This window comes from Capricornis sumatraensis, chromosome 5 (assembly GCF_032405125.1).
Source record: "Capricornis sumatraensis isolate serow.1 chromosome 5, serow.2, whole genome shotgun sequence".
Classification (NCBI taxonomy): Eukaryota; Metazoa; Chordata; class Mammalia; order Artiodactyla; family Bovidae; genus Capricornis; species Capricornis sumatraensis.
The window spans coordinates 70,289,201-70,308,290 of NC_091073.1; the positions used below are offsets into that span (position 1 = coordinate 70,289,201).

At 53.3% G+C, this 19,090-nt stretch overlaps 1 protein-coding gene across 1 annotated transcript in view; it reads right to left on the reverse strand.

Annotated features, from left to right (window-relative positions):
* Positions 1 to 13,932: 13,932 nt before the first annotated feature.
* The window catches only part of MINDY4 (MINDY lysine 48 deubiquitinase 4), a 118,246-nt gene continuing 113,088 nt past the window's right edge, over positions 13,933 to 19,090 (reverse strand). The window contains exon 19 of the mRNA XM_068973121.1: positions 13,933 to 14,325. Coding sequence (XP_068829222.1) covers positions 14,277 to 14,325 — 49 coding nt within the window. The 3' untranslated portion in view covers positions 13,933 to 14,276. The remainder of the gene's footprint in view (positions 14,326 to 19,090) is intronic.

Genomic DNA, 19,090 nt, shown 5'->3' on the forward strand with positions numbered 1-19,090 from the left:
TTTGACTCTCCAAGACCCACACACCCTCCTGCCCTGGACCCTCAAACATCTCTTGTCTTTGCCTTGTTGGATCACAAAGCATGAAGAATTGAGTGGGGGGTCTGAGAACAAGGGATCTGATGCCCTCATTTTGCACATGGGGAAACGGAAGCTCGGAGAGGCCAGGTAACGGGTCCGAGGTTCTTTGGTGGGTCAGAGTGAAGCCAGGGCTAGAGTGCAAGTCTTCAGGTTCCTGCCAAGGCCCAGTCTGCCAGCCGCACCCAGCCTCTTCCTCCTCCCTTCTCTGCTGGACAAGAGGCCACCTCCTCCTTGGGCTCCAGCAAGGATTCAGAGAAGTGTCTGGGCAGCTGGAAGATATCTTTTGGGGGAGCCTGACTTCTACTTCCTGCGCCATCCCGGCCTCACCTCACCTCATTGGCTCGGAGGAAGTGTCCAGGTGGGCACTGCAAGTCCAGCAGGCCGGGACTCTAGGCTCCCTGTTGTTCTCTCCTGCCCTTGCCTAGATGCCCCCGTGCCCTCTGGCCACCAGGTCTCCCTATCCCGTGGATCCCACTGCCTCTGACCCTCCTCACGACATTTCCCAGGGCCCTGCCTCTTCCTGAGAACCATCCCGGCTGCTGGACCCTGCTCCATCTGGCTCTTGCTCCCTTCACACCCGCTGGATGCCATGGCCGCCTCTGGGCCCTGCTGGGACGCCTGAGCACTTCCTAGGGCCCGAGCCTTGCTGGCTCTGTGGCGTTTCCAGCAAGCACGCTGCCACTGGGCTCTAGCAATGGGAGCAGGTGCCAGCTGGTGCCACGTTGTGTTCGCACCGGGCCCCATAGGGGGACTGCCTGGGTCCTGCAGGTTCCAGAGCTTTAGGGAAATTCCTCTTTCACTGTGCTTGTGCCTCACCACCATGATTAATACATTTGTCTTTATATCCACCTAGTCATCAAATTCCACTTTTAGTATTTTGTATGGAGGAAGGGACCCACGAAAGCAAAAGATCCCCAAACTCACAAAAATCACAGTACAGCTTGGAGTGCCACCACCACCACCACTGAGGCCAAAGGCAGTATTCAGGGAGGTGCCAGAGATGGGCACGCTCCAGCAGTGCCCACTTAGACTGACCCCTCCGACAAGTAAAGCGTAGCCCTGGGCTGAGCAGCATCCGCGACTCTCTCCTTCATCGTGAGTCCTTCATCCCTCTTGACTGCCCTGCCAAGTCACACCTGACCCAGCTGCTACAACACAGGCCAGTTTGACCCTTCCTTCTCCCTGACAGTGAACGGGCTTGCATGCACGTGTGCACATACACACACAGCATATTCTCACACACATGTACACACATACACACAGACATTGCCCATGGATATGTATGCAATGCACACACATTGGTTTTCATACACAAAACACATGTTGCACTCATATAAACATGTGTGCATGCCCAAATATATACACCTGCATGTGCACATACATGCAAACACACAGAGTAAAGATATACATCATGGCCCACAAACCCCTGCACCTCTGAAACACTCTACCACGTACATTGTGGCCTCTGCTGCCTATACCTTGAGCCCAGGGACATCTGCACAGCCTCTCTGGCACCTCCGAGCACTCACAGCTGCAGCCACCCATGTTGTTCACAAGCCCGGGACCTCCCTCTGCTCCTCAACATGAAGCTGAAGTTAAATGGTGGAGAGGAGGAGCCAAGGGCAAGAGGAACGCAGCAGTGGGCATTTCTGTGACACAGTGGCTTTGTGGATTCTCTTGGAAATTATCTTATCTCACTTCCTCTCTAGATGGGACACGGCTCCCCAGTCCTGGGTGGGTATGGGTACTGAGTCTGATCCAGTTGGGGAGCAAGCTCACTGTGCAGGGCAGCTTGGGCAAGTGTCCAAAGGTGAATGGAACCAGCCAGCTGCCAGCCCACCAGCCAGTGTCAGGGTGAGTGTGCTGAGCCCCTGCAGTGCCCAAAGGGGCAAGGCCAGCTATGGGGACCCCCCTCTTTCACTCTTTGACTTTCTAGAATTCTGTGGGCTGGGGCTGGTGGGGGAAATCGAGGACGGTGGGAGGAGGCAGGCAGAGCTGCCCTTGTCCACATCCACCGGAGCCCCCTCCCTCTGTGGTCCAGTCTGGGGATTCTATTCATGTGAAGCCAACATTCCTGGAGCCCACAGGGCCAGCAAGATCATCTCACACAGGCGGATCGCTGTCTTGCCTAATGAGAAAATGATGACATGGCCCCCTGCCCTGGGCTCCCGGGCCCCACAAAGGCCCTAACTCCCCAGCCTCCAGTACCGCCAGCCTCACCCCAACACACACACCTCCTGCTTTGTGCTACTGTTTTACAGGTATACCAGTCAGTCCTAGGAAGTCAACTCACAGGGTGCCTGTGTAACTCTTTCCAGGGCCCCCCTGCCACCAAGACTGGGCATCTCTGATCTCCTGAGTACTAGACCATTAGGATAGGAGGGCCTTCAGGTCATCAACACCTTATTGCACAAAGGTAAACTGAGGCCACAGGCTAAAGTGGCTTTCGCAGTGTCATACACAGTGAACTAGTCTCAGCCTAAGCCCCTTCCCCACCATCAGAGCGGCAGTCAGGCAAGCACACAGTGACCAGGAAGGACTCGCTGCTTGAGAGAGGCAGGACTCACCCCTCCCCACCACCCCCTCCAGGCTGACATCACTGGGACCTCTGAAGAGCCAGCACCTGAGGTTGAGGCAAGTATTGCCCTAAACTCAGGAACCCCGAGTCCCCTCATGTCAATCCTGCCTCTGCCCAAGGCAGGGTCAGGCCTGAAAGTGAATAAACAGAATGTTGACAGCAGGTTAAGAAGTGGTGAGAGGTCTTCCTCTGAGCCCTCCATGTTCAAGAGCCAGATGCCCTGGAAGCGGCTATTTTTTGAGTCAGCAGGAAAAGGGACCCACTGACCTGGATCAGCTGCTGGCATCTTCCTCTCATCTTCCTCTCGTCTCTACCCTGCCAGTCAAAGGACAGAGGGGCAGAGGGGGAGACCTAGACTTGAGCTACCAGGTTGCTTGAGGGGTCCCAGACTCACGAGTACAAAGCAGTCAGAGAAGAGCCTGGGCAAGGTTACCAGCTGGTGAGGAGAGAGTGATCGGTGAGGGCAGGAGAAGTCATAGAAGCCTTCTTGGAGGAGGAGGACTTTGAATCATAGAATCTCAGAATCTGAAGGGATCGTATAGGCTGGCTAAGAATTGCATTTCATTAGACCTTGGAAGCTCTTAATGTTTTCCCTTTCAGAGGGCTATGAGCTCCCCTGTGGATACTTCTCCCCCTAGGAACCCCCTCATCTGCTCCTGGTGAGGAACTCTTGTGTTTAGTGAGTGGTTCTTCATATGTCACTTCCCAGCATGCTGCCACCTTCACCAGCGCTGCCCTTCAGGGCCACAGACCAGGTGTGCCTCCAAACACTGACCATCACCAGCTTTTTGCAGAAGAAGTGGGGACTTAAGGACCATTTTTCAGGGGCTGTCACGTATCAGAGGGGCCATCCCCAAGTCTCTCCGGCCTTCTGTGCTCCCGCTTCATCCTGGTGGTGGTAGGGAGCCCAAGCCCAGCAAGATCACACCAGGACAATTCCATTACCCCCGGGAGTGGCCAGGAGCAGCCACTGCCCGGAGCCCAGTACTGTAGAAAGGTGACCTTGATTCATGAGGGAGCAGACAGCTGGCCCACGGAGGGTCCCCTGTCCTGGGGCACATGCCCACCACCTGTCTCATCCTATAGATGAAACTTAAGAAGACTCCCATCCCATCCCCTCAGTGACCTAAGCCTGCTAGAGAGCACAACTGAGGACCAAAATCAGAGCCAGGGCTGGTGTGACGGGCTGAGGTCAGCTTGAGCAAGGCTTCAGCAGAGATAAATTTCGTTGGTTAAAAAAATCAGGGTAGGAAATAGGAGAATCATTACTGGTTTTATTCAAATCTCTTTTACATCTGTTCCCAAAGCATCTGAGAAGACCATCAGTGCTTCTCAGACTTTGATGGGAACACGAATCCCCTGCGGATCTTGTTAAAATGCAGATTTTGATTCAGCAGATCTGGTGGGGACCAAGAGTGTGCTTTTCTAACAAGCTCCCAGGTGATACCAATGCTGCTGGTCTCAAGACCCTTGGTCTCAGGACCTCGAGCAGCAAGGAGCTGAATTACCAAAACAGGCAAGCAAAATAAACTCCTGATCTAAGTCTAGTTAAAATACCAGCACGGAAAGGAATGAACCTTCTCATGATACAGGAGCGATTGCAACTGAGTATCATTTTCCATTGGAGTTTCCTGGAAGCCATGGCAAGAAAGGAAAGACGTGTTTATCTACTTTTACTCTATGATAACAGACACAGCTCTCTGTCTTTCCCCTGATTCTGGCTCCCCAGGGAACTGATGAAGCAGCCCTCACCATCAGATTTGAGAAACAGGCTATGTTTTAGGGGCACGGCAGGCCTTTCCGTGAGAAGGACTGAGCCTGGGTAGCCCCGTGGCATGCACCCCTGAGGGACACAGTGCCCCTTGGGCCCAGCCTGAGTCAACACCGTGGTCAATGTTCACGGAAGATGACTCTTCCAACCACCTACTGGCTCAGACACTAGCTGGCTCAAGGGCCCTGACAACAGGCAAACCTGGAGCTCTGAGGCTTCACCTCTCAACCCTGAGTGTGCAGAAGAGGGCAGCTAAGGCCAGGGCCTGAGCCTCAGGAAGGGGTGAGGTGGACCTGTGGGCAGCGGAAGAACCCCACCTCTTCCCAATAATCAGGAAAGGCTTCCCGGAGGAGGGGACATGGCAGACAGATCTGTTTATGTAAAGGAAGGGAGGTGGTCTGTGGAGAGGAAAGACCAAGCAGAAGGAGGGATGCAATGGGGTGGGCTTCCAGCTACAGCAGAGGTGGGGAGGTTCCCTACCGCCCCTCTCTCCGTTGCTGGCTCAGATCCACAGGGAGGCACTGGTGGAGATGGGATGGCACAGCACCCCCCTCACGCCTGGGACATCCTGTGTGAGTCTATCTTCTCTTCGCAGCCCGAATCTCTGCTTCCCCTCCCAGCTGGTGTGGAGGGGAAGGCCTGGGCCCTGCCTACTCAGGGAGCACCCATGCCAGGGGTGGAGAGGCTGTGGCCTCAGAGAGCTCCAGGCCGGGGACGGTGGGAGCTGAGGCTGAGCGAGGAACTCCAGTATGGCCTCAGAACACGACCATGGGCAAAGCCACGGACCAGACCCAGGAGGAGAGAGACTTGGTCAGCCTCACGCCAAGAGGCCTTGGGAGGTCACTGGCCCCGCCCAAGGCCCTTCACTCGTAAACAGGTTTGCTCCTATGAAAGGCCAACCCAAGCGGTCATCTCAGCCCTTAGCGGGGTCAGATAGAGCACAGCGGGGTCACCTGGGAGCTGGGTCCCCAGTCTTCCTCACTGGCTCTCCCCATGGTGACTCAGAACTTACCCTGTCTCCCCAGCCTTCTTTGTGATGAAAGAGATGTGCAGGACTCTGATGATTTCTCAGAAAAGGAAATGGAAAATCTAGACAAATAAAGCCAAGGTGTGTCTGTGTTAGCAGGGAAGAAAGACAAAAGCTCTTGGCATTTTCTGTGATTGCCAAAGTCGTTGGGAGTGGATGGGGAGAACTGGGGGAAGGGGCGAGGAAATGGGGTTTGCAGGAGGCGCTGGGGCTAGGTGGCTGCTCCTTCCTTGGCAGGCCAGGCTTCCTTCTGGGCAGGGCCAAACGGGGACTCTGACCCATCCTTCTCTCCGGGCTGCTCGAGGGGAGAAGTCTGCAGCCTGAATTGAAGGAAAGGCTGGGCTCCCACACAATCGCTTGCTGGTATAGAAACCAGGACACTCGCAGATGTTTCCAGAGCCCCCAGAGTCTCAGGCCTGAGCTGGCGACAGGGCAGGAAGTAAGGGAAGATAGGAGAGGAGGGGTTCCAGGAAGCCCAGCCCCTCCTCCGCCCACTTGACCTTCAGGAGGCAGGCGAGCAAATAGGAAGGCTTGGCACCTGCCTTCTGTCAGCCTGGGGCCCTGGGAGAGTGCCCCGACGCTCTGAGACTCTGTTTCCTCATCTGGAAGCAGGAGGTTGGAGGGAGATGCCGGTTGGGTGCTGGTCTGGGTCTTAACTCACAAGCGGTCACTACTGAGACTGCAGGCCCAGCTATCCAGGGCCACGTCATCCAAGTGCCTCATTCCACAAACGGCACAAGAGGGGCTCAAAGTCCAGAGTCAGGAGGCAGGGCCTTACGGGGGTAACCAGAGAGGAAGACATTTCTCCATCTAATTCAGAAGCAGTAAGACCTGGGGGAGGGAGAAGAGGGACAGCTATTTTGGGATGGGTCTGGAAAGGTATGAGGAAAGGGACTGACCTCCAGGGCTCAGTGGACAGGTTAAGGTCCATCTGGCCTCGCTGCTTCTCAGCTTCCTCATGGTCACACTTCTTGGACACTCAGTGAGTGAGACCTCCACACCCCCCACCCCCCAATTCCTGTGCCTTTCCACCCAACTCCCAATAAAAGACTGGCATCTACTGGGCCCAGACTGGGTGATGGGCTCTGATCCAAGAGCTGTACACTTACTCCTCACACCAAACTTCAGAGGCATGGGATGTGATTATTCCCATTTTACAGGGAGGGAATCTGAGATTCAGAGAGGTTTTAATTTTGTTTGTTTTATAACTTAGGTGACATTGGAGCTAAGATCTAAACCCAAGTAATCAAGCTGTCTGGGCCCCTTTCTCACAGTGCACACCCCATGATGGATGCAAGACAGATTCCTCCAAAACCAGAGAGAGAAGAGCAGATGGATAGACTCAGGCCCTGTGATCAACAAGTCCCAGAGAGCTGCGGCTGTGACACAGCAGACATGAAGGAAGCATGACTTAGGACCAGGATCTGGAAGCTCTCTTTACCTTCCTGCCTAAGAAACTCCTGATCCTCGGGAGTGGAGCAGTTTCCAGAATGCCCACCAACATTCCAAATGGCCAGAGCTGGGGGACTTCAGCCTCTGAGAATACAAATGAGGCCCCAAGCCCCACCCCTCCCCCCCGCCTGACCGCCATGGCAGAGGCCCTCCCCAAGGCCACCAAGGGACCAAGAACCGTCCTGCCAGACTGGCTGTCTTCCATGTGCATTTGGAGGTGGCCAGGCCCAAGGGAGCTGACTGGTCCCGTCCAGCTGGCCCAAGGTCACCAACAGCTCTAGAAACAATGAGCAGTGGGTCCAGCCGTGGCCGGGGCCAGAACAAAGGCTTGGGCACTTCCTCACATTGAGGCCCCCTCCTTCATGGTTTGCCAAGGCAGGAGATGGAGGAAGCCTTCATCAGGAGGGCAGGCATGTTTTGCAAAGACTGTTCCCAGGAGAATCGCAGTCGCCAGTGCCGACAGGGGAGCTGACAGAGGGGATGGTTATTCATGGCTGAAGTCTGCCTGCTAGGAAGCAGGGGAGAGGGGGGCCTTGACTCAAGGCAGGACCAAGGGGTTCCACCTTGCTCCCCAGGCTGGATCACTAAAATGCAGGGTATCACCCTCCTGCTCCTCCTCTCCATGTCTTAGCTTGGAAGTTGGCATCTTCTCTGAGCTGCCTCGCCCTCCACACTGTTGCAGTTTTAGTCTTCTAAACCAACTTGGCTCTACTGTCGCCCTCCTCTGAAACCCCTCGTAGCTCTGCAGTGCTCAGAGACAGCTCAAGCTTCTTCGCTTGCTATGCAAAGTCCTTCAGGAGCCAGCCCTAAAACCCTCTATCTTCCTGCCCACCCCCAACCCCTGGACTCCCCACGCCCCTTTCCCCTGGCAACTCTGCCCTGCTCCCATCCCACCTGGAGTGCCCTACCCCTCCAATTCCCCTACCCTCCTTCAGGGTCAGTCTTCAAAGAAGCAACTTCTCCCCCTATACGAGTTTCCTCCTCTGAGCTCTGTGCCCCCAGTAAAATCCAAGAAGGATCTGAGCCCAGGAATTTGGAGAACAGGGTGTCAGGAGACAAAGTGATAATGGAACAATTCTTTCTCAGACTAAGCTTTCCCACACAGAACAGTCTGTTGACACAAGTGTCCTGACATCATTGTTAACAGCACCCCCTCAGGTTGGCCCCTGCGCTGGGGCAGAGGAGGCATGAGGCAGAGGGGTAGGGCCCAGTGTCCCCCACCCATGGTCTGAGATTGCCTGCCTGGGGTGCCCCAGCAGGGCCTGGGGAGATGGAGAGAAGGGCGCTTATCCCCCAGGGCTCCATTCTGCATGGAGGTGGGACTTGGCTTAGCCTCACAGATGTCCATGGGCCTTAAAACAGACCTTGCCAGATAAGCACCCAGGATCACCCTTATCAGAGGCCACAGGAAAGGCGCTGGCTTTAATCTCAAAACCACACCTAACTCAACAGTTTGGACACTTTAGGCAGCTGGGCTGCCTGTCAGCCCACACTTTCCCAGCCAGACACCCAGTGACTGGGGCTGGAGCTGGGGCCCAGGGTGAAGGGAGGGGGCAGGTGTGGGCTGGAAGGGGCTTCTTCAAAGAGGAAAATGAACCTTGGGCTTCATCCCCCACGACAGGACTGGTACAGGTTGCTGGCGGGAAGGAGGGAGAGAGTGAAGACCAGGACCTCCAGGTCAGGGATAAGGAAACACAGCCACAGTGTGTGGTATAGATGAGTGTGTGTGTGTGTGTGTGTGTGTGTGTGTGTGTGTGTGTGTGTGTGGTAGGCATGCAAACACACACACACTAAAGGGGGAAACCTGTAGCTGTGTGACCTACCCCCGCTCACTGGGCTCTGGGCTTGTTAGAGAGGAGCTGATCAAGGAAATTCAGCCAGGTAATCCAGGAGGGCTTCTAGAGGTGAGGTCTTAGACACAGGCCCTGAGGGATGGGCAGTATTTGACAGATGGACACAGGGAGCTGGAGGGCAGGGACCCAGGTGCAGCAAGGAGCACCAGGGAAGGCCTCAGGCGGCAAGGAGTTCACTGGGCAAGCAGCTGCTACGGTCTAGGGCAGGGAGTGCATGGAGCTGGAATTAGAGGCAGATAGAGTCAGCCTTCCCATCATATGTGCTCCTTTCCACCTGAAGACCTCTGTGGTGGTTTGGTTTCCAAGAGACGCCTATGAAGGAGAAACGTCCTAGGAGGACTCTTAATTACAGACTTCTCTCTGATCAGTTCCCCCATTTGTAAAGAGAAGTCCTTCGGTGTCTTCCTGAGGAATAGGATGGGTATTTTATGGGAATGTGGGCTGGACAGCAGGATGAAGCACCATGATATGAAAATGGCATGGAAGGAGGGGTGGGAAGGCAGACTGAGTATTTGATCAGGGTGGGTGTTCTCCCCTCTCTCATGCACAGTGGGTCTGCTGGAGCAGCGACCCCAGCAACGTAGAGGCCCTTGTCCTGTGCACCCCAACCCACGGGAAGTCTGCCTGCCCACTGGTCCAGCCCATCTCTCGTCCTGCATTAAGCAATCTCCATTATCACAAATGCCTGGCATTTTTGCCTGGCAATTATAGCTCCCACAGGCCTCTGAGGATTAGGGCATGATTAGGGAGTGAGGAGCCCCACTCCAGTACTCTTGCCTGGAAAATCCCATGGACGGAGGAGCCTGGTGGGCTGCAGTCCATGGGGTCACGAAGAGTCGGACACGACTGAGCGACTTCACTTTCACTTTTCACTTTCATACATTGGAGAAGGAAATGGTAACCCACTCCAGTGTTCTTGCCTGGAGAATCCCAGGGACAGGGGAGCCTGGTGGGCTGCCACCTATGGGGTTGCACAGAGTTGGACATGACTGAAGCACCTTAGTAGCAGTAGCAGCAGCAGGGAGTGAGGAGGACTCTGGTGGTTGGGGAGAAATACTTGCAGATGGATTCAGCGGCCTCTTTACCCCCTGCAAGTGTCAGGATCATGTAAGGAATCAGTGGCCAGTGAGGATCATCCACGGGGCCGCCACTGGCGAAGGCCACAGCACTGGTCCCCCCACCACTGGCTCCTTGCTTTTCCACTAGGACTGCCCCCCTGGGGCCACCCCAGTAGCCCTGGATGTGCCCTTCTCTGCCCCACATCCACACCCCCGGCAAGGAGGAAGGTGAAGGAGAGCTCTGAGCAGTCCTTGTCTCCAGAGAAAACACCCCCATCTCGGGACCTGCTGTCTCAGGTCTTCACCTCCTCAGCCCCCTCTCCTAATCCTCGGAGCCTCTCACTCACGTCATCCCCAATGAGACCAACCGGCATCATGGACTCTGATGGGCTCACCTGGAAGGATCTTCCATCCAATTCTCCGCTTGTCAGAACCCATCCTGATTCATGGTCGAGGTTAGACTCGGTGCCGAGGCGCCTCTCCTCACTCATGCTGGAAATACGACGAGCAAACACTTCCCCGGCCCTTGTGATGTGCAGCCCTGCTCCCCCCATCACGGTGTAGTGATGCCCCTTGTCCTCATGATGACCTGATGAGGGCTCACTTTACTGATGAGGAAACTGGTCCAGAAAGCTTAGGTCAAGTGCTCACAGCTACACAGGCAGGAAGCAGTGATTCAGGACTAAACCCAGGCCTTCCGGTCCCGATGTGACTTCTTCCCCGTGTCTATACAGTGCTCCACTTGCTCGCTCCTTCGGTACTTCTTCATTATGGGGATGACTCCTGTGCTTCCAAACTGTGACCCCACTAAGCTCTAGGGTAGGGCTTCCAAGGCTCCCCCTCACCACTCCCAGCCCTCCCAGGAACCTGGGCCCACGGCTGCCCACTCTTCCATCGGCAGTACTTCTGATGGGCCAGGCCTCAGCCCGGCTCCTGACTTCTGGCTCAGACACACACAGAGGGAGCAGTCAGGTGGGGCCTGGACGAAACCCCATCTTAGGATTTCCCCCAACGCCCCTCTAATCCCTGGCCCGGCTCTGATCCCCAGGGAGTTCTTACAGCTCTTCTGGAAACTCTTATCTATGCATCCACTGTGTAGAACTTAGAGAGACAGATGTGAACAGTTCTGCCAAGGTTGGCCCATCACACTGGCCAGCTGCAGGAGAAGGTGAGAAAGCACGGGGCTGGCAGTGAAACAGGCCAGCAGGCAGCGAGGGCTTCACTGAGGAGGCATCTCTGTGCTGGGATCCCCTTCCCCACTTCCTCCTAATAAAGCATCTCCTCTCCCGAAGCCAAGGGAGGGAGGCTTCAAGAAAACTCCTCGAAAGCCTGTCATGTGAGCCCTACAGTGTGGGACTGTCCCTGACTCCCGCCTGGGGATAATAAGATGCCACTGCTCCCGACAGGTGGCAGCAGACAAGCAGCTTGAGGGGAGAAGGTCCGAGGAGGTGAAGACGTGCTGGTGCTTTGCTTGGTCCAAGCATGGATCCTGCAGAAGGAAGACTCCGGTCTTTCTGGAGTTGGGGAAGGAGGGAGGGTGACGCCACTGGAAGTGGGGGTGGGGCCAGTGCTGGGCGCCTCCGTGAGCTCCAACTTGGGGATGAGTCACCTGACTCAGGAGGGACCCCTGTGGGTTAGCAGTCCCCCATAAGACTAGCAGGAGGAGGAGGAACTTTCCAGGGATGAGAGCATGAACTTCGGTGTTGCCATCAGCCTGGTCTTATTGTTCACACTGCCAGAAGAGCAGTGGAACCAGACTGCCCTTTCATCCAGAGACCAAGACCACTGAAAAGAAGTCCAAGCAGAAATGCAGACAACACCCCTTGGTCTCTGAGGGGGACTGGTCCAGGAGGCCCCAAGGGTACCAAGTCCCAAGGATGCTCAAGTCCCATAGCTGGGCTCTCACTATCCGCTGGCGCAGAATCCATGGATAGAGGGAGCCAACTATAATGAGAAAGAATAAAGCTGCTTCCTGCTCGCACCCCACAGAGGTCTGCTTGTTCAACAAACTGGCTCCCCCGTGCACATGCAGGCCAGAGAGGGAGCAGCCAAGCCCAGGTTCAGCCCTTGAGAGGCCACTCAACTCTAGGATATGGTTCTTAACCTTCCAGGGGGAAAGAGAGGGACTTGTTGCAAGATCAAGGCCGTGAGGTAAGCTACAGACTCTCTCCACAGAAAATTACACAAATGTACACGTGCACAAAAATTTTAATATAATTTGGGGCCACTATGGACCCTCACCCACAGTCTCCTCAAAAACTCTGCAGCCCAGATGGGAAAGCCATGTACAAGGAGGCAGGTCCTACAATTCATTCTTACAAGTTTGGCAGCAGCACCGTGGGCTCATTCTGATTTGTAGACCGGGAAGAGGGTGGTGTCAGGCTTTGCTCATCTTCCTTTCCAGAAAATTCCAGGCCAGGGGCGTCATACTGCACTTGTACCTGTGTCTTGGCTTCTAGAAAAAGTGCTTTTGTAATTTGTTGGAACTGAGCTCCTCAAGCAATGCTGGGAATATTTTGATTTCTCCAGCTCCACCAATGGTGCCCTGGTCAGGAGGTTAAGTGTTTTATTGAAAAGACACACTTTTCCTTCCCAGGCTGATAAACAAGGCTGCTGCAGGGAAACCGACTTCCTCCCCCGGGTTGCTCAGCTGGAGCAGCCTAACCCTGGCCAAGGAAAACAAATGCGTAAACATTTCAGGGACATATAGGAAGCGTTTCTGCTGGACGCCTGCAGTGAATGGCCACTGGAGTTTACACAGCAAACCCCACGGGGGCCTCGGCACAGCCAGGACAATGCACTCCTGGCCTCTCACTTCCCTCCCGGCTCCTACTTGCTGCTCCCCAAAGACCCATAGTCCCGCCACTGCTTTTACCTAGCCCACGAAAGCACTAGCCAGGCTTTTTAGTGGTCACCACCAAATGCCAGCTTTGCCTGTTGTATGCTTGGCTCTTAAAGAGAAGGGGGGTCTCCTTTCAGCCAGCACTGCAGGGGGAGCAAAACCCCCAAGCTCTTTGTGTCCTGAGCCTTAAGGGGGGACATGGAAGCTGGAGAGTGGCCGCCATCCAGTGTCTACAATTCTCCCTGGGTCAGGGCAGTGTTGGGGGAGCGCGTGCCTGGTCCTTGAGTGTGAACACTCTCCTCTGCAGGCCCCACTCAGAATCCCAGCCAAGCACTTGAGGGGCACAGCCAGGCGTGTGTGGGCTGGAGGTGGGGGGGGCCTCTTCCATGATGCTGCTCCTGACTCCCACGTGGACAGCCAGGTGACAGAGGTTCCTGGAGGCCATGTTCTACTTCTGGGTGGCCTCGCTCAGTCCACCATTGTGAGCCACTGCAGAGGGGTCCGTAGCTTCCGTTTTTGACAAAACTCTCTCTGGTCTCCTTCACCAGCCTCCCATTTCATTTCTATGCTTGCTCGTGCTCCTGTTTGGAATCCGTGGGATGTAAATTATTGGAATGAAGGAGGCTCCAAGTGCAATTTTCTCCTCACGGGTGACTGTGGAGTCTTCCCCGTTCCCACGTGCTCTACCCTCCCCACCTACTCTGCCCTCAGTCTGGAGTGTGAGGGTCTCCGTGGGCTCTGCCCACCCACCTTTCAGCCGGTTTTCTCCACACATGCCCCACTGCAGTCACGCAAAGGACCACACCTAGTCCCTCTTCTCATCGTCAGCTTACTGTCCTCCGGCGCCAAAAGGTCCCTCCCTAGAAGGTTCTCTCCCCCGTACCTGTTTGGCCATACCCTCCGGATGCGCGTGCCCGTCCTCATGGGGCCTCGCAGGCATCGAGGTCAGCCCTGAGATGGGATCCTAGGGGACCTGAGTTACTCCTGGTCAGCACAGCTTATGGAGCTTGGTGCCTCAGACATGGGGCTGATCAGAAGAAGGCAGGCCAGACCATAAGCCCAGCCAGGGACACCTCTGGGCCACAGGGTATGGCTCACATAGAGACCCTTCCTGGGTGATGACTGAGCCCACAGGTCTCCAGGGTTCTGGCCCCCTCCACCAGTCACCATCCCCCCCAGCTATAAACCTCGCAAACCTCATGCTTTCTTTGCAGCAACAGAACAAATGAGACTGGCCCTCAGCACAGATCTGACTCCTGGTTTATAGAAGCCAACTGTCAGAAATAATGAGTGCCCTGGATCCCTCAGCTGCCCACATCAGAGGCTGGAAGAGGGGATGGCCCAGCAGCGAGCAAGGGCAGGATGCAGAGAAAAGGCAGCAGGGGCCCCACCAGCCTCCCTGGGCAGTCACAGCTCTGCTGGGAGGGGCCACACAGCAGCGCGCTGGGCCCAAGTCACTCCCTGGCAGGCCCTTCACAGAAGAGGCAGGGAGGTTTCGGATGCTTCTGCGGCAGCGCTGGTTCAGGTGGTGGCCCAGACATGTCCCTGAGGCCTGGGAGCTCCGCCATCACCCCTAGTAATGAGCACTGGAGCCATGAGGCTCATCCCCACAGAGGGTCACAGGATGGGTTCCGAGCCGTTCCAGTTCACTGATGCCCCCTTCCACCTAAGAACAGAGGGACAGAGAGTTAGAGCTTCGGGGCCACAGAGGAACTATCTCTTGTCCTCACTCACCTGATCTCCCATCTCCAGGGCTTCGAGGATTTCAAGTTTCATCATGTCCACGTCACCCTTCCACACCCACAGACAAACCTACACACCAGGTCCCTATAAGACAAACGCACCCAAAACCCCTCAACAAGCCGACTGATCTACACACATCTGAGTCCAGCCACTCTTTGTGGGGGGGCCGGATGGTGGCACTTTAAAGGCACATGGGAAGACCCAGATATGGAGAAATCCTGGAGGTTTCAAGGCATGGAAGGGGGTCCAGTCGCCGGAGCCCAGAAAGGCAGGCAGGGGGCAAAGGGAGCCCGCAGAGGCGGCACCATACAGGACCTAGGAGAATTCGCAAGAATTCTGGCCTTTGCTCTAAAAACCACAAGAAGTTAATGAAGTGCTGTGAGCAGTTCAGTAAAACACAGGTTTGCATTTTCAAAAAATTACTTTAGGAAGCCTTAAGAAGCAGTGAGTATAATTAAATAGGAGTCCAGAGTTAGACAGGGCTTCCCTGGTGGATCAAATGTAAAGAATCTGCCCACAATGAACAAGACTCAGGTTCGATCCCTGGATTGGGAAGATCCCCTGGAGAAGAAAATGACAACCCACTCCAGTATTCTTGCCTGGAGAATCCCATGGACAGGGGAGCCTGGCAGGCTACAGTCCACGGGATTGCAATGAGTCGGACACAACTGAGCAACTCACACTTCAGCAGAATTAGATATAATTTAATAATAGTTTAATTCCCAAATTAAAGTAATTATAGGAAAGACAAGCACTTAATTTTAATATTAATACATGGAATTAGTTTTCTATAAAGGACTGAGAGGGATCACATTTATAGCAGGTGGAATATTTCGGAAAACTCTGGCATTGGGTGCATTATACACAAACGTACATCCTAACATTATACAAACCAGGAAACAGATGTTGCATACCTCAATAGCAGTGCTAGAACATGGAGTTTGAGGCTGGAGTTTTGAAATGTTTCCCAGGGTGTGGGGTTTGGGGAGTAGACATTCTCAAAACCTAAAGTTTTACAAGTCAAAATTGAAATTGTCACAGAGAGGGAAGAATGGGACACTTTTCTTACTTTAATTGTACATCTGCATTGGAAAGCCCAATACAAGCAGACCTCATTTTATTGAGATTTTCTTTATTGCACTTTGCAGATACTGTGGGGGTTTTTGTTTGTTTGTTTGTTTACAAATTGAAGGTTTATGGCAACCTTGCATCGAACAAGTTATCAGCACCATTTTTCCAACAGCATTTGCTTACTCTGCAGTTCAAGCTGTTTCATTATTACTATCTTTGTTACGGTTATCCATGATCAGTGATCTCTGACATTATTACAAAAGATTATGACTCATTGAAGATCATGATGTTTAGCATTTTTGGCAATAAAGTATTTCCTAATTAAGATATGCACATTGTTTTTTAGACATAATTCTATTGCATACTTAACAGACTACAGGATAGTGTAAACCTAACCATCATACACACTGGGAAACCAACAATTCGTACGACTCGCTTTACTGCATGGGTCTGTAACGAACCCACAACATCTCTGAGGTCTGTCTGTGTCCCTGAGATTGCACCTGCAGCAAGAAGGGAGTGAACAGGTTCTCTCAAAGTAAGACTGTTGCATTTTCCAACTGAGTGCTTAGAAGCACCACGAAGTTTTAGTTGTGGTTCACCATAAAGCCAGCACTTTCCGTCTTCATGAATAACCTAGAACCCCACTGAATTTCTCTCCTTCCTTCCTCAGGCTTCTGCTCTTTGCCTTTCTTCATGACTGTGCCTGCCTTTCGGGACCCCATCTATGTCTCTGAGTTTCCAGTTGAGAGGGACAGCCTTGCAAAGGCAGGGGGATTCATACTCGCTCTGTTCTTCAACCTACTTTCCTCCCGATGACCAGCAACTTCTTGGTCTCTGTAAAGACTGTACGACCCTCACGGAGGATTTTTCACACTTTACATCATTCCATTTCCCTTCAAGTGAGCAAAAAGATTTCTTGTCATTTGGAGAAGGAAAAAAAAAAATCTTAGTGTAATTTTGTGCTTCTTGCTCCCATAGAAAGGTGTGGTGTTCTCCTCCTAGCTCCACCGAGGCCTCCACCTTGCCCAGGGCTTCCATAACTCCCCAGGGAAAGTAAGAATGTAATGGCTGTCTTAGTCTAGACACCAGGCACAGCCCTGCCCTGTGTCATGCGTGTCAAGTGACAGTTCAAGAAATTTTCATCTGGTCCAAATATGAGCATTGGAATGCATCTTCTTGTTAAAACACTTGGCATAAAAGGCTATGGATGATGGAATAGCTGCTCAGCCACGGATGTTAAACTATTTTAAGAAACCCTCCAAAACTAGCTCTGCATTCCCTTCAATGTCATTTGGTAGTATCCTGGGATACTGCATGATTGCACCCAAAATGGGGTTGTATGGTTTTTTGGCAAATTGGTTCTTTTCTTCCTGCATAAAAGGCTAAGAGAAGTACCATTTCATCACCCAAACCATTTGGTCCCTGGAATCCTTCCAGTCTCAGATACTCAGAGGCAGGTCTGGATATGCAAAAAGTTTGTACACATTTCTAGAAGATAGTTTCTCCCAAGAGTAACTGTTGGAAGAACTACCTTAACAAGATCCATTCCAAGCCTAACCTGCGATAAGAAATGCAGGATAACCTCTCATGCTCCTCCACGGACCCAACCTCTGCTTCATCATTAGTCATGTCTTGTGCATCAACAAGGTCAGCATCACCTGTTCCATTGGAATGTGGATTAAGTGATTCTTTGGTACCCAAGTGCTTTAGACGGTGTCCTGAGGTGCTGTGTTGTTGGCACTGAGATAGATCTAGAGGAACCTATTAGACGCTTTGGGGTTGAGCTAATTTGATGCATCAGAGCATCCATCACTGCTTAAAGGAGAGATACTGGGACAGTGTCTGGAGACAACTTAGCAGCCCCGGAAGGAGTCAGGCTGCTCCTTGGTGAAGAGTGCCCACGGCCTGTCCTACTGGCACAGGACCCTGATGATGTCTCAGGGTAGCTAATAGTGGTCCAGCTGGTGGGGAAGACGGATAGAGCTCTGACTTCCACAACCGAGCAGGCTCTGGAGGTAAGATAAGCTGAGAAGGGTTGCGATGACCACAGGTTGCAAGGGAGTATGTGGACCTACTGGGCTAACAGCACTTGGGCAGCCTGCAGCCACACAAGGCCGAGCTTCACTGATTCTACCATGCAACTGGAGGTTTTCAGTTTGCTTTCTCTGTTCATCATCTTTGCAGTTTTGAAACACATCGTTAAAAGCTTTTTACTGTTCTGTTAAGATGTGTAGTGGAGAAGGCAATGGCAGCCCACTCCAGAGGAGCGTGTGTATGTGTGTTAGTCACTCAGTCGTGTCTGACTCTTTGCCACCCCATGGACTGTAGTCCACCAGCCTCCTCTGTCCATGGAATTTCCCAGGCAAGAATATTGGAGTGGGTTGCCATTCCCTACTCCAGGGAATCTTACTGACTCAGGGATCAAACACGGACCTCCTGCACTGCAGGCAGGTTCGTTGCCAACTAAGCCACCAGGGAAGCCTGTAGAGGAGCATCAGCTTCGGTAAAGCTCCTATCAGAACCTTAGACACTAGGAGCATATCCTGAATCCAGATGCCCAGATGAAAGGCAGAGAAAGGAGCGACATTCCTGCCCACAGGCACCAGGGACCCAGATTTGCAAAGCAGAAACTACTGCCAAGACCAGTTTGGATTCTTGCCTCCAGTCATGGAGAAAATGAGGGGAAGAGTCAGAAATAGAGCAGACTTCCTGTATCCCTATAAGATCCACCCTTAGCCTGGTCCCCAACACCCTTCCCTCATCCCTCTCCATCCCTCTCAGCCTCACCCTCCCCATACCGACAGGCAGACAGAAGCTTCTCCTCTGAGCTCCCAATTTGACAAAATAGAGTTTGGCTTCAGTGCAGGGGTGAGTCACTCTCATCTGCTGCTAGACGCCCATGTCACACCAATCAGTCACTGAATCCTAAGGTCAGGCTGTGGGGTTGATGTTGGCTTTGACGCTTTCCATAGAGGTAACCAACCCACCGCACCCTGGCCAACAGGTGCTGAGGCAGGGAGAGCAGTAGAAACACAGAAAGAAAGCAGTCTACAACTACAACAGGAAAGCATGTTTTAAAATCGAAAGAGCTGAAATGCTGGGATGCTGTTTATGAAGGGGTTGAATGGTTCCCCAGGGGGTATGGTTCTGAAAGTCTATGGGCCAATTACAAGGATGAACAGAACTCTAAACATGCAATCAGGGGCTGATAGAGAAAGGAAAGGGTGAAATGGAGTGGCTTCTGAGTGGGCTGCTGCTGCTAAGTCGCTTCAGTCACGTCCAACTCTGTGCGACCCCATAGACAGCAGTCCACTAGGCTCCCCCGTCCTTGGGATTCTCCAGGCAAGAACACTGGAGTGGGTTGCCATTTCCTTCTCCAATGCATGCAAGTGAAAAGTGAAAGTGAAGTTGCTCAGTCGTGTCCGACTCTTATCGACCCCATGGACTGCAGCCCACCAGGCTCCTCCATCCATGGGATTTTCCAGGCAAGAGTACTGGAGTGGGGTGCCTTCTCTGTCTGAGTGGGCAGGCAGCATCAAAGCTCACTCAGCTATGAAGAAGGAGGCTGAAGGTGTGAGAGTTTAGAGCAGGGCTCCTCAGCGTGGGCACAGTGG